The sequence below is a fragment of the Silurus aristotelis genome (assembly GCF_946808225.1).
Source record: "Silurus aristotelis genome assembly, chromosome: 6".
NCBI classification, from domain to species: domain Eukaryota; kingdom Metazoa; phylum Chordata; class Actinopteri; order Siluriformes; family Siluridae; genus Silurus; species Silurus aristotelis.
Window position 1 is genome coordinate 20,326,782 of NC_139579.1, and position 15,304 is coordinate 20,342,085.

The 15,304-nt window shown below is 36.7% G+C and overlaps 1 protein-coding gene across 1 annotated transcript; it reads right to left on the reverse strand.

Annotated features, from left to right (window-relative positions):
• Window positions 1-11,513: 11,513 nt before the first annotated feature.
• On the reverse strand, window positions 11,514-15,077 carry vcpkmt (valosin containing protein lysine (K) methyltransferase). Its single transcript, XM_083543480.1, has 5 exons — window positions 14,597-15,077; window positions 13,498-13,611; window positions 12,593-12,665; window positions 12,389-12,508; window positions 11,514-12,268 (listed from the first exon to the last, which is right to left on the reverse strand). The coding sequence occupies exons 1-5, from the start codon at window positions 14,860-14,862 to the stop codon at window positions 12,161-12,163; spliced, it is 681 nt and encodes a 226-aa protein (XP_083399606.1). The 5' UTR covers window positions 14,863-15,077; the 3' UTR covers window positions 11,514-12,160.
• Between the last annotated feature and the right edge of the window lie 227 nt (window positions 15,078-15,304).

A 15,304-nucleotide genomic window follows, 5' to 3' on the forward strand; every position in this document is an offset into this window, starting at 1 on the left:
CACTTGGTTCCTCAAGGGCTAATATTGGGTGTAAAGAACCATTTATGCCACTTTGTTGCTGAAATTTGCTATAATTCATTACAAAATGATAAGTTATCAACTGAAGAACATAGAGAAATTGAAACAAATTGGTAACTTAAAGGGCATGTTTGTGGCACGTATAATAGAGCGTTCTTCTAGTTGAACGTTTTGTTTGCGGTTTGGGATATTTTTCTAGGTCAGGGCTTGTCAGGCAGTCAAAGATACCTTAACCTTTCACTAACATAAATCACAGATCCTTTAAAACAGGTTTACTTTGCACACTTTTATATATATATATATATATATATATATATATATATATATATATATATATATATATATATATATATATATATATAAAATGTCATTATTTAACTGGGAGTAATACGGTTTATTTCTTTACACGTACAAAACCTGTTTATTTTAGACATTAAATACCAGCCAACATTTATAGGCATAACTACAATTGTAGACTAAAACAAATTTTTAAAATCCTGAACCCTCTGGCTGTGTTTCATAGACTCCTGGTGGTCCCCCTTGGGTCTGAATGTTCTACATTTTCTGTGTACCATACAGTAAAAGTCACAATCAGTTTTTCACCCAGAAAAACAATCAGCCAAAATCCATCAGGTGGTGTAAATGGCCAGTAAGGTTTTAATTACAAACTCTTTATCAGAGTTAGTGCACTGTGTTAGTGTTAAATATTTGCATCTCTGGTGGCAAATGTATAATAAAAAGTGTAAGAAGAGTTGTAAACATGATTGCTGACCATTCGTAAGCTTACATCTTTAACATCACAAGGGCTGTGAGGGTTTTTTTTTTCCACAGGTGGAATGAAAGGCGTGCGGTCATGAGGAAATGTGACAAAGAATTTCCAAATAGCTACACACACATCTTAGAGTTTCACTTCCACTTCCTACAGCTGCAAGTAACTGTCCAGGCATCAGTGATCCCTTCAAGAGGGGATTTCAAAATGATAAATTATTGTAAATTGTGAAATGAAACTCATGCAACCTTTTATTAACATATACTCCATAAAATGCAAACTTTGCATGCTTGGTTCATCCTGTCTCCTTTGTGCCAGTTGAAAGCTTTAATATGTCTGCGTTTGCCTGCAATAGAAGAAGTGAAGGAAGTGGTCACTGTGGGCAGATTCGTATGTGTGAGAAATGGGTGGTCTTATGTGACAAAAACGATGTATTTAGAACATTCTGCCAAATATTTTAAAGGTTTAATAATTAGCAGTGTTATAAATAAATCCACCGAAACAACTTCAATGCACAGAGGTTCTACAAGTCTCTGGAACTGTACTGAACACAATTCCTCCAAAAGATATGCCTTTAACTGGTCAGAATATCTTTGTCTAGACTTTCAGTGGTGTTTACCTCCAAGTGAACCCAAACCTTAGCACTAGTGATTGGTCTCGATTGTTTCTTTCAATATGAATGCATACATCAGAAAGAACTGGCTGAAAGAAAAGGTTAACACCTGTTTGTATTATAATGAAGGGATGTATCCAATCTTGCAGCTGGGTGAGGATCAGACTAGGTGGGGTCTCACTTAAGGAGTGCTTCAGTCCTGCTATTAAAAGAAGATTAAAAATAACAAGGGGCTGTTTACTATCCCACAAGTCGTGGTTTGATGCTTTTCAGGACTTTGTGGGATGTGCTGGCTGAACTCTGTTTTGGGTAAATATAGGATTAGTTTAATTTAAGAGGGTTTTTTTTCTGACCAGGAAAACGCAGAAAAGTGTTTCCTCAATGTCAGCCTCGTTGGCCCTTAGTGAAGCCCAGAAGAGCTTTAATTGACAGTGCAACCTGGAAAACAGATATGAGATACAGTGTTACAGGCAGCACACACTTGGATGAGAGAATTAAATTCAGGGCACAGTGCACATGGAGGAAGGTGTGTCCTTGCAAGGAGCCATGCCCCCTATCAGATAACCACACACACGATCTGTGTCAGTGTCAGCTAGCAGTGTGAAAATGTATCTTAGGCTGCCTGTATTGAGTCCATTTCTTTTCCACAGGTTTGGCTCCATGGAGGGAGGGATACATTTTGGAAAGTGTTAGCCTCATGTGCTGTGTAAGCTATAGCATACAGAGTTTATAATGCAGCAGTGGGTGTCCTGTAATGTTTGCATTCCAAACCCTGACCATGGCCTTGCTCAGATACAGATGTTCTCGGATGACACTGGTAACTGAGAGGTGAGGATTGGGAACGGAGAGCAAGAACAAGAAAGACATCCAAAGGTCAAGGGCTGCTTGCTTGATATGTTTAAAGGAAAAATAAAAATTGCAAAATAAGTTTATTTTCCTGTCTCTTGAATCTTTAAGGAAAAATGAAAGGTGTCTTCACAGCTTTATCACTTCTTTTGTCCTTCAGACATATACACACTTTTCACTCGTTTCATCTGCCTATAATCTTTACTTTGTACCTAGAAAGAATACTTTGTGATTAAACATTTCTTGAGGAATGTCTGGTATTCTGATGTTGAATTTCCTGAGAGGGAAACATTTGGAGGAAAGGAAACTGATTTGGACAGCCACAGTGAGCGCTGTTCCAGCTTAGAAAAACTGATTCTTATGTGTGGAGACTGCAGTCAGTGCGGCAGGTGAAACTTCATTATCCTTTCATGCCACGTGCTGAGTGCAACAGAACCATATTGATACTAATGTTCTTAACCTTCTTTTGTTGATAAGGCCATGCCTCCACTTGTACACCACCCTTTATTTTTTCTAGACTATATTCATCCATCCAGCTGTCTACAGGTTTCTCTGCAGCTGTGCATTCTTTGACCTGAACCACTGCATATTCCCTTTTGTTCTCAATGGGTATGACTCAAATTCTGGAGTTTTGTGTGGTTGCTCACCCTTGGTAAGGGCGTAACCAGAGAGCGGTCTTAATGTGTGTGTAACACATTCACTGAAAGCCCTGTTTACTTGACCTGTTGCTGAGGAAACGTTCTGACAGGAGTGCTGCTGCTTGCTTTGAGTGAGTAATTTACAGCAGGCTTGGTGGATCCGTGCCATCGGTGGAAACTTGTCTTTTGCCAGTCCCTGAATTCCTTCTGATCAGCCAACGGTTAAAAATATTATTATCCAATAGGACAATAGCCAATAGCACAGTTATTTCTTTGCTCAAGGATGATGTTTCACAGGAATGGGTTGAAATTTGATGGATGTCTCTGTAGCTTGGGCATCTGCAAAAAATGGTGAACAGACTTTTTATTATAATGACTACAATATAACAATATAAAATATAACAAGTGGTGATGGTTTGAAATTTAGAGCTGTGGATTACGAAGCTCTTTTCCTTCGTCTGCTTTGTTCAGCTGAAAGAGTGTCAGATGAATAAATGTTAATATTTAACAAAAGCAGCTTTGAGCAAGGAGTGAGTTTAACAATGGCATGGCAGTCAACCTAAAGATATAAACATTCTTACTAGCTAAATATAATTTCTGCACATAGTAAATGTCATGATTTGTTTAAACCAGGTAACTACATTGTGAAATTTTACCCAGCTTATACTTGTTTGTCCTGTGGATATGAGTAGCAGTGATAATGTGCCCCTTCGAAAGGCAAGTATACCGAACTGCTGAAGAGGTGGAAAAAACGGGCTCAATTTACAATTCAATGGTAGGCCAAATGGATGGCCTACTGAGCTATTTTATTTTGAAATTATAACAGATAATTGACAATTTTGGGATTCTTCAATTAGATACTAGGATTGGAAAAAAGAAAACGGCAAATAATTCTAACACTCTTATTTTCAAATCTGCCTCCTACATTCCTGTTGCCTCTGGCCATGCTGTTGTTTTATCTCTCCAAAACCTTAGCAGTAATTGTCCTTTACTACTCCTAAACACAACATGCCGTTGCTCTTCATTTGACACAGGAAGTGGTTTATAGTTAGCGCCCTTCCTGTTGTGGCACAGAAGTTTCAATGGGGCCATTTGGTTTTGCTGAATTCATGCAGTCAGCAGCGATGGAGACTGTTTACTTACTTATAGTTCATAATGAATTAGAGTGTACTTTTCCATAGATAAACTAGCTAAAAATAATTTTATAATCCAGCCAAACGACTATGTCCCATCTGGCTTTCAAAAGGCTGGAGAAGAAATTGGCTGGATTATTAAGATCTGTGACAGTACAAATGGATTACCAGAGATTGGGGAGTAACGGCATGCAGTAAAAATCTATCTGTTGCTATGTACACTTTCATTCATTGTGACACTTTTAAACAGTATTTTTTAGCTAGCTTCTATCACCAGAATGATCATGCTAGCAAACATTTGAGAGATTAGCAAATATGTTAAATAAGTTAGCTTTACTTGACGTCAAATTTTGTTTGTTTTACATAATAAAAAATAAAAAATCATACATTCATTGGTGAATGAGGCAGTAATTTAACCTCAGTAAATAAAAAAATATATATTTAAAGCAAGGCAGCAGGGTGGAAGGGTGGATAGAAATTCTACCTAACAGCTCCATGATTTCAAGAGCTCAGGTTACTTTCTTTTCAGCAGGTTCTTCCAATATAGGTTTCCTCTGAGTTCTCCATTGTCCGTTTGCCTCCCAAATACATTTTAGTAGTTTGTGTGTGGACTGGCATTTCTATCCAGACTGTATTCCTGCATTACACCCTGTGTTCCAGAATTGGTTCGAGATCCAGCACAACCCTAAGCAAGATCAACTGGTTACTGCAAATGAATAAATTATTTGAGATTTAATTTTCTTTTGTGAATTAATTAATTCATATATTTACTCTATTTCAACTTTCATGACCGTAGTTGCCCTGTTACTTGGGGAAAGAATTTTACATGTACTTCACTCGCCTGTTTGTGTACTCCCTCTATCTCAGTATCACACAGACACAACTAATACCAGTATATACTCAGGTACTCTGCAGAATGTACAGTAAAATCTCCCTGCTTTCTGAGTCATTATTTGCACTGTTGCATTGGGCCTGGCTGTCTGTGTGTGCAAAAAGAACAAGCGCTGATTTATATTTGCCGTACAATGCCAATAGTCTTCCGCAAAGAGCTCAGTAGGAACAGCTGCAGCAGACAGGGCGGGAGGAGAGCTTGGCTCTTTGCTCTGGTACTGAGGACCCAAAGGGAGAGGGATCCGACTGGGAGCAATTGTCTTCAGTGTGATATTGAAATGCTTAGCCATTCTGGCCAGCGACTTGAGAAAAGACATCTCTCTGTTCCCAAGCATTGGGGAAGTGTAAGTGAATAAATTCATCATGACAGAAATTTGAGACCCATCTATTTTTATTTATTAATATGTCTCTCTTGTCTTTTGCTATGTCTTATGAATTATCAACAAGAAAAGAAATAAACTTTCATAAAAACGCCAACAAACGAATATTGTTAGTTTTGGATTACTATTTTTTAGAAACTATTTTTGACCCAAGATCAAAGATGACAAAAGTAGCCTTTACTACTACCTGTTTTAGTGTAATGCTGGTAACTGGACCTCACATCGCATTAATATATTAATACAAAAGAATTTCATATTTTGTTACCTAATGAATGTATCCAGGCCATATAGAACACAAGCAGACAAAAGATAATGATGATCAGGTGAACAGGAATGTCTCTGTTCTCAGTCATGTTTACATCGCTGACTCCCTCTGTCTCATCCACGTTAACCACAAAACTTCTTGTTGCCTTCTGCCTTGCTCATTGTTAGCTTCGTAGGTTAACCTACGCTTGTGGCACATGATAGCCAGGAAATGATACACCAGTGGTGGATTGAAAAGGGCACGCAATGACAAAAAATAGGCTGAAAATAAGTGGAAAGTACAGATATTTGTGTACAAATGTAATGAGTGAAAGTAAAAAGTTCAGTCAGAAAAATAAGTACTGATGCCAGAAAAATATACTTGTACTTCATAACTTCCTATGTCTGCCCAAGATGTTATATTAAAAAGACAATAAAAAGACCTTTAAAAACTTTTCGGCTGTACAGCAGCGGTGCAGGTAGCAATGCCACCGCAGTGCTCCAAGATTCCTTATTCTATCCCAAGCTCAGTTTCCTGTCTTTGTAGTATTTCTCACAGTGTCTGCGTAGGTTTTCTCCAAGTTCTCATGTTTCCTCCCACCTCCCGAAAACATGGCACTAGGTGGGCTCCTTACTCTAAATTCTCTAAGAATTTTAGTTCTGAATGAACGTGTGTGCATGTATAATGCCATGCAATGGATGTGCACATGATAGCCTCTGAATCACCTGACCAGAATAAAGCTGTTAATAAGTAAGATCGAATAAAGCCAGTGCTTTTGAATGACATTTTAATACATCAGCTACTACCAAAAATGCTAACTTAATTTTATAGATTCTGATTTGAATGTTTGTCAAAGAAAGTATCCAACTTCCAGCTTCAAAGAATTGCTCCTCATTCCAACGTTATGAGTTGTTTCTTTTATCTCTCTGAGTGTACATATTTGTGTACTATCCCCAGAAGTACAATGTAATAGCAACAAATCACTTAAACACAAATGCTACACCAAGATAGTGGCTGGTGATAAAACAGTCAAACTTGTCTGTGCTTCACCATCTGTATTTTAAATATGAACATTCCTGTCTAAGCCACCAAATTCATTCTGGCAGAGTTGTTTTACTAATATAATTTATAACCACTGTCTGATTTTGCTTCTTCTCCAACACACATACACACACACGGATGAGGTCAGCTAAATTGAAGTTATATGCAAAAAATGTCTGTGAAACATCTGTTATAGAATCTCGGCCTATTTTTAATCACCTTAGTCTTGTTTCTATTTCGGGGGCAGTGTTTTAAATCGGGAGTGTGATGAGGTCAGCTTTTTCTGAGCTAAACAATGACTCCTTTGTGCTCTGAAGTGTGAGATGGTTGACCATGGACCTGCACCATTGCTCGGCTCATAATATATCTGTGATATCTGATCACAGATCTTTAAGTGATGAATCTTTTTCCTGCACTGACCTGCAGGTGATTATGGACACTAATGTCTTTGTTGAGCCTCTATTTTCTGCCTGGAAAGTCTTCGGCGTGTATTCCCTGCTGAGTCAGCACACGCTTTGCTTACATCTTTGTCTCAGATCTTTGGCAGATTGTCTCCACTGCCCCTTCTCCACCAACTCGACTGGCACATTTTCACCAATACTGACACTGTGTGGCTGATTTGTGCAATATGGACAGGGTTTGCGAGTGTGCCTGAGAGATAACCTCACTAAAATGGAATTTGGCTTTGGACAGTAACAGCATTGCCATGTCAATGTGTTTGCTAACAGCTTTGTGAATATGCTATGACTCACTAGTGAACAGAGTTTCTCACTACATCTGTGAAGGCATATTTATGTCCTAGCAAAAGCCAGTCAATTACAAGGCATGAGAGAAACACTCACATATGAACTCACTGTTCACCAATCAGAAGCATGGGCTTATTATGTAAAACAGTATGTCTCAACTCTTTTCTTGCTTATGGGGAATAACACAAAGTTCTCAGAATTTCATTTGATAGTCATAGTGGGTTTGCTCAGTTCCATGGTATCACCTCAAAGCTTTAAATATATAATTAAGCAAATATATCATTAACTAAACAGCTTTTTAGTTATTCATTCGTCTTTGTGTTTGCATTATAACCCTTCAAGCTTTTTTCCTGCATCCACACCTCTTTTACAAATAACAGGGAAAAATCTTCAGTGTCCTGCGTGGCTAAAATTTATTTGACAGGTCATTGTTCAAATGAGTTATAAATATGTCACTGTATGTAGCCCCGAACACTGTCCTTCAAAGTGTTTAACAGTCCTCATTTCTTATCAGATGACCTACAGTGCAAACGTCTGTCACCTCGAGATCAATGCCCTAAGCATATCAAAGTCAAAGACACATTTTTTACCCTCTCCATGCCACGACCAACAGCAATGTGTAGCTTCTAATGTGTTTCCATTTGTGTGAACAACTTTTGATCTCTTACATCTAAGCCTCAAAGAGAGGAAGTGTGGGTTTCCCCTAGTAACCGTTGTCAAGGAAGTGAGTTGTAATGGTGGGTTAAATGCGTCATTTCCGAGCTGCAATCAAGTCAATCTTTATGTTTTTAAATTAAAACTAAAAAAGAAAGGTCAAGGTTATAAAAATAACAAAGTATTAGGACCTTAGGGTCATTTGAAAAACCTGTCTAAATGGCCAGCTCAATGACAATCATTATACATTTATACGCACGTGTTTCTATAGTAAAGTTACTGTAGTGCTTTACAACAATGATGGGGTGCTAACATCATGTATGCCACCTGTCGGTTATAGGTTCACTTTTTTTATACTAAATAATACACAACTTTCTTATTTGTCAAGTGTATTCTCAAATAGGGTAATCCCTAACCCCTGCCAAAAGAAATAGTAAATAGATTTAATGCTTAAATGCATTTTTGTACATTTACACCATTTAGCAGATGCCCTTATCCAGAGCGACCTACAAAAGTGCTTTGAGTCTCTATCAAAATAATTGATGAATAAATCAACACTGGTTCACTAGATTACAAACTTAATATATCATCAGCCTTAATTTTGTAAATAAATATAAACAAAAAAAAAAAAAACCCCGGGACAAGTGAAAGCACCCGTTACTGTATAGTACACCTGAACAACATTGGAACTATAATGAATGTACATTCTGTGCCACTCTGATGACGATGGGTTCCCCTTTTGAGTCTGGTTCCTCTCAAGGACTCTTCCTCATACAATCCCAGGGAGTTTTTCTTTGCCACAGTCACCACTGGCTTGCTCATTATGCCTAAACTTATAAAGAACAAACTGCTTTTGGACAATGTCCATTTTTAAGTGCTATACAAATCAAGCTGAATTGAATTGAATTAAAACTATCAATGTAGTATTATACTAAAATATTAATCGGTACTCTTGTGTGTAGTCGCCTAAACTGGAAATAAGAGAAGTAATATCATTATGATGAACATAAGCAGCTGAATTAAATGTAGCCTTTTGTTAAGTTGTGGGTTTTCATTGGCCAAAAACATCTCATGTTAATCTTTAAGATCTACTTATTCAATGAATCTGGTGAACCACTGAACCACTTTTCTGTGTGGTCGGAAAATGCATGATTTTTATTATTATTATTATTATTATTATTATTATTATTATTATTATTATTATTATTGTTATTATTATTATTATTATTATTATTAGCTTTGCATACTCTTTTTGATGAGGAAAGATTCCCAGCATGAGAAAACCATTTTAGCTATGGATTTGTTATCCTTTATTTTTCTGAATGAGGGAATATTATGACAGTTTTTTGAATGCAGTGTATCATTGGTTAGGGTTTATGGAAAATATCTGGTTTATGGAACTAATTATAATGTTTCTTTTCCCCAGTTACTTTACATGTCTGCCAGTATAAGCCAGCATGGCTTTAAATAATAATCAATAAATAAATTAGGCTGCTTAATGATCTTTAAAGCAAAAGATATATATGTGAGGAAACATTTGGGGATTTTGAATACTCCAATATCACGTTGTAATTGTGTGGCATATTTAGCAATTAAACTATACTTATAGTTTGCTTTGCGTCTGAATATAAAAGATCCTATTACACTAATCAGATTAGTGGCATGTTGTATTTAACGTGTGAGAAAGTGGACTCCACTTATTGTGAGCAGACATCTATATTGAGGTTGCTCAGCACAGATGGCTCTGCTTGAGTTATAAGGGTTTTAACCCCAGCAGCCTGAGTAAACATCACTGTGCAGCACAGAGTTTCTGATGTCTGCTAATAAGATGCTGACTTCTCAACTTCAGGGAATAAGGGCCACTGCTGTTGCCTCACAGCTTAAGGCTCAGGTTTCTGTCTATGCAGTTACACATGTTCTTCTTGGGCCATTACACATTTTCTCAAGGTAGACTGGATATATTAAATTTCCATAAAGTGAGAATAAGTGTGTGAATGTGTGTGTGTGCGTGTGTATGTGCGTGTGTGCGTGTGAATGGTGCTTGCTCTTACTAACAAAGAAAAACTCAGCTAAACTCAGAACCAATATAAAATGTTTAAACAATTTAACACTATATAGTCAAATATCTGCACACCTAACCATCACAACCCTATATGGACATTCCTCAAACTACTGCCACAAAAAAGCACTTTTTTCAAGGATGTCTTATAATGATAAACTGAAATTTTGGGGGTTGGTGTATGTTATTCTGTAATAACTATCTTAGTGGATTAGTTTGTTGGTGGTGTAATAAGGGAGTTAAATATATATATATATATATATATATATATATATATATATATATATATATATATATATATATATATATATATATATATATATATATAATTATTAAACTATTAAATATAGTTAAAATAGGGAATTGCGAAGAGTTATAATGTTATGAATATTAACAAGACAAAAAAACATGTTTCCAGAAAGGCTTGTTGGCAGATGCCAATTTGTGTCATTTACAGTTTTTTCTATAAAAGAAACCAGTGAATACGTGTTAAATACACGCCAGATCGCATAAAGGTGCAGTTTTCCAGGAAATACCTGTTAATAAGCTACCTGGGAAGGCAGCAGCCTCGCTGTGTGAGAAACAGGCAGGCTGACGCATGTGGCAACGATAGCAGTGCTGCTGTGTAAACATGCGGCTCTGTCAAAGGCAGCAAGAGATCTGTACTTGCTTAGAGGAGCATGAACCTTGCTTCATGGTAAAGGCCTGTGAAAAATATGCCCTAATCTCTGCTCTAATCTCCTCAGCGTTCTTTGCTACAGGATGGGGGCTACCAACATACTACAGAGTGTAAATCTAGTATAGAGAAAATCAGTTGAATAGATCATGAGACTATAAAACTATTTGACATTGAAATTTTTGAAAGTAGTGCTGAGGTTTTTTTTTTTTTTTTGAGACTTGAGACCATTAAAATGATTTCTCTGGAAATAAGGAGAATCATTTTTGGAGAATTAATTGCAACATGACTATTTCAACATAAGCTTCAACACCCATTTTCTGCTCTCCACTCATTCATTATGAAAGTTGATGGTGTCTTTTAGTCAAGTTTGATCTCGCCACGTGTTGGTTCTGCTTAGAGCACCTGCTGTTTAAAACGAGAATTACACATTTTGCAAATAAATTAATAAATAGTAAATTTCAACAAATATATTATATAACCTCATTTACTACAAAAGATATGCACTTTATATTAATTAAACAAAAAAATACAAATAAAGATTTGATGTCATATTTAGAGCATTTTCTCAACATAGTGTTTTATAAGATATAAAAGTTCATAGCAATATGCAAGCTGAAAAGTATTGAAATTTTCTACTGTGGCAAGAAGTACCAAGAGTAAAGAGAGATGGAAAATATTTTAATGACTTCAAGGAAAAAGACTGAATTGGACACAGCGATGAGGAGGAAAAAAGTGTACCATCTGTCTAAACAGAGTCAGGAGACAGGGTCTAAAGACAGACTCAAAGAATGGTATAAAAATCTGCGGTGCCTGGAAAGATGTTTTATTTACATTGCATTAGGATCAAACATGCTATTATGCATTAAATACTATTTATTCTTAAATGGATGAAACGGTTGAAGCAGCTGCACTAGAGAGCAGACACAATCACACACTTGAATGAATTACACCCTACATGCCAAAATAACATGGCGATGAGAATCACTGTGCATTTATCACCACAATTAATATTATTATTATTATTGTTATATAATTTTTTACTTCATTGTAAAACCTACATTTTTGTCAGATTTGCTTCTTTCAGATGAAAAAATAATGTTTTCGACCAAACAAATATTTGCATTACCCTGTTAAACAAACCAATATTAACTATACATTTATAATGCTACTGAGGTCAAACATACATTGGTAGTTTGAATTTCACATCAGTGAACATTTTCCATTTATCTCACCTTTTAAAAAGCCTTACACCTTACAAAGAGACAGTTAATATCAGGGTTGAGTAAATCCTTACAGATTCATATGTTGTGTGAGCTCTTCTTTTATTAGGAAAATACTCATATGGTGTTTAAAGCGGAGATGTTAAACTATTAAACAAAGTACATAATGGTTGGCAGGACTGAATACACAAAAAATGCACACTCTTTGCATGCAGACGGTGAAAGCCATTCAGCCTTGTCTGCGCCGTAGATGGAGAATGTGGATGTCTGGACTATTAAACTCAGGGTCTTGTCTTTCAGCTGGCACCTCCTCAGCTTCAAAGTCTTGCAACAGCAACTACAGAAGACATAAATGCCAAAGAAGTCACAATATGGTGTCTCAAAAAGAACTGCTTTCTCCAAATACTCAGGTCAATTATGTTCAATTTTAGGCATGAAATGTACTGTCTGCTCTCACCTCAAAAAATCTCTTCTCCACTTTAGGATTAACTCCCATTGTGCGCTGCTCATAGCAGCAGATGACACAGGTGTTCGGTCCAGCCAGGATCTTCAACGTTTCCACCAGAGGCACCACAGACTGTAAATGTTAAGAGATCATTAACACATCTTTTACATACACAAATATATTTTTTGAAGAGTGGCTGGTCAAACAACGCATTACCTGTTCATAATAGATGCAGTCAGCCATTAGAATGTAATCGGGATGTGGCAGAAAATCTGTCACTGTTTCACCCCTTCAAAAGAAATCAGATTAATTATTTATCAAGTAAAAAAAATGGCCTAAATTTATTTATGAATATATATCCGCAATACCAATTTATACCTAAATACTAAATGATAAAATGACAATTTTATCAAGTATACCTACAATATATGTGCACCTTTTATGCAGACTTCAGATCAGAAGGTCATGAGTTTAAAAACAAGCACCACCAAGCTGCCACTTCCGACCGTGTGCAAGGATCTTAACCAAATGGCATAAATGTAATTTCCATTGCATCAGTAGAGAAAGGGTTTATTATAGTACCAATGCTGCAAAGATTTTATTTGCATGGTGAAACTTTAAAGATGATACTGACAATTGAATTTTAGTGGGTATTGCTATAGAAAACTGTCAAACTAAATGCAGCACTAGGAAGGTAGAGGAAACAGGAGAAATCAGACTGAGTAAAATAGGATCAAACAGGAACCCTGACAACTTACATTTTATGTATGGAAAACTTGCAAACATTTCAAAATATAAGTAGGGGTGTCCAATTAAGTGACCAGTAGGTATAAATCCCATCCCAGCATGCCAATGCAATACACTACCATATCAGTGTATTTGTTTTGCTGATGATATTATCCAGCAAGTGCTGTGGTGGACTGCCTTTACTTAGCTTGACTACAGCCAGTAACTGATCACCTACCAAAAAAAAAACAAAAAACACTGTATGTGGGTGTATCTAATAAAAGTGTCAGTGATTGCAGGTATATGATGGGTGTGCCTGATACAACAGCCATTATAAACCATGTTAAAAAATTGTTACACCCAGGTAAAGCAAAAGTCAGAAGGGCAGTACAAACCATTTCAGTACCTTGGCTGTGATTGAGCCTGTACTGAGGAGCTCTCGGTTTTCCCGGATATTTAGTTTAAGGAGAGGTTGGAGATCCTCCAAGTCTGTCACTGTGACATTGGCTCTGTGTGTGTAAAACAGGGCAAGTGTTAGAGCAAATGTTGCTGGCAAGTGACCACATCAATATTCTTAACTATGGCTCTGTAAAGGGGTAAAAAAAAATATTATAAGGGGAAACTGATGCTCTACCTACAAGTAGTAGTTTAGCAGTTCACATAAGCAAAAGTGAGTAAATCTTTCTTAAATAAATTGATGGGGTCAGTTGTAACATCACAATCCACTCAATTCCAAGTCTGTGGAAGATACCTGTAAATATTTAGCAAATTATTGTAACAAATGTTAAAGAGCTTTCTTTGTTAAATGTATTGTTTGTAACACAAATATGCCATTTTTGTGAATAAGAGCTCACATTCGTCATTCTAAATGACCGAAAATTACACAGTGGTCTAAAGGTGTTTAGATAAGGAATCATAGCTTTGATTTAGTTGTTTATCACACTTGGGCTGGTTACAGATTTACTTTATTCTATTGAACCCAAGTGCTTTATAGACATGCTGGGAGGCACACACAACTTTGATATAATATAATGTTACATTATAGTATTACACTACATATTTATAATCGTCAGATTAAACACACAGTCGGTTTACTTTACTTCCTGAACAAGTGTGACCCCTGATTAAGTTGGCCCTGATCCACATTCATGGGAATCACAGCATGGTTCCAGTGCAACCAGATTTAGACCACCAGACAAGGTAGTCTACATTACAACTATCACATTACCATTTTTTCATGTAAACCATGCTATTTCACTCTGAACTGCCAGTGTGAAAGCCCCTATTGTAGGTTGATGTTCCTTTGGGGAGGTTGTACAGGGGAGGTTGTCCAGAGGATGTACTGCGCATGCTCAAAGTAGGTGCGATCAACTGATTAGACAAACTGAGTGTTACGTCTCACCCCGCTCTCATTTACTCTGTAGTCTTAAAAGAGCAACATGCATCTCTTACTGGTGCATTTTTCCCTCTTGGATATGTGCATGTGTAACTTACCCCAGAGAGGCGGCCATGATGCCCACCACTCCTGTCCCTGCGCCAAGCTCGAGCATGTGTTTAGAGGACCATGTGCTGGCACCGGACCGTGAATTACAAAACTGGTCTGTTTCGAGGTATTTTGATAGCACAATAGCCGCATCCCAAACCACGCAGCCTACGTCGCCTGTGCTGTACTGATATACCTTCAGAACTGAGCCATCGGTTTTTTCAATCTCTCTAACAAAATGACTAGTAGAACTGTGTTGCTCTGGCGAGACCGCCATGTTGCTTCCTGGTTCATAGCAGCCAATAGGAACGCGCTCTAACCAGCCACGGTGACCTACAAGTTGCCAGATTGGTATATATTTCGATTTGTGTTTATACTTTACGATAGTTTTTTATTAATTTTATTTTGAACGGTATTTTAAGTAATATAATATTTTTTATTATATTGGAATTTTGGTTAAAACACGTACGCTATTATTTTACTGTGGTAAGGCATCCTTTTTTATTTTTATTATTATTATTTTTTTTAAATATTGTGTTGCATGAGTTCCCTCAGGTGGTATGTTACAGCTATTACATTTGAACAGGAAAACAGTAAATAAATAAAGGCAATTAATAATGCACCATAAAATGTTGAGATACATTTGCTGCATGTCACTCAATTTTAAAATATACATTATATATAAGATAATATTCTACATTTAACATATAGAAATAGAA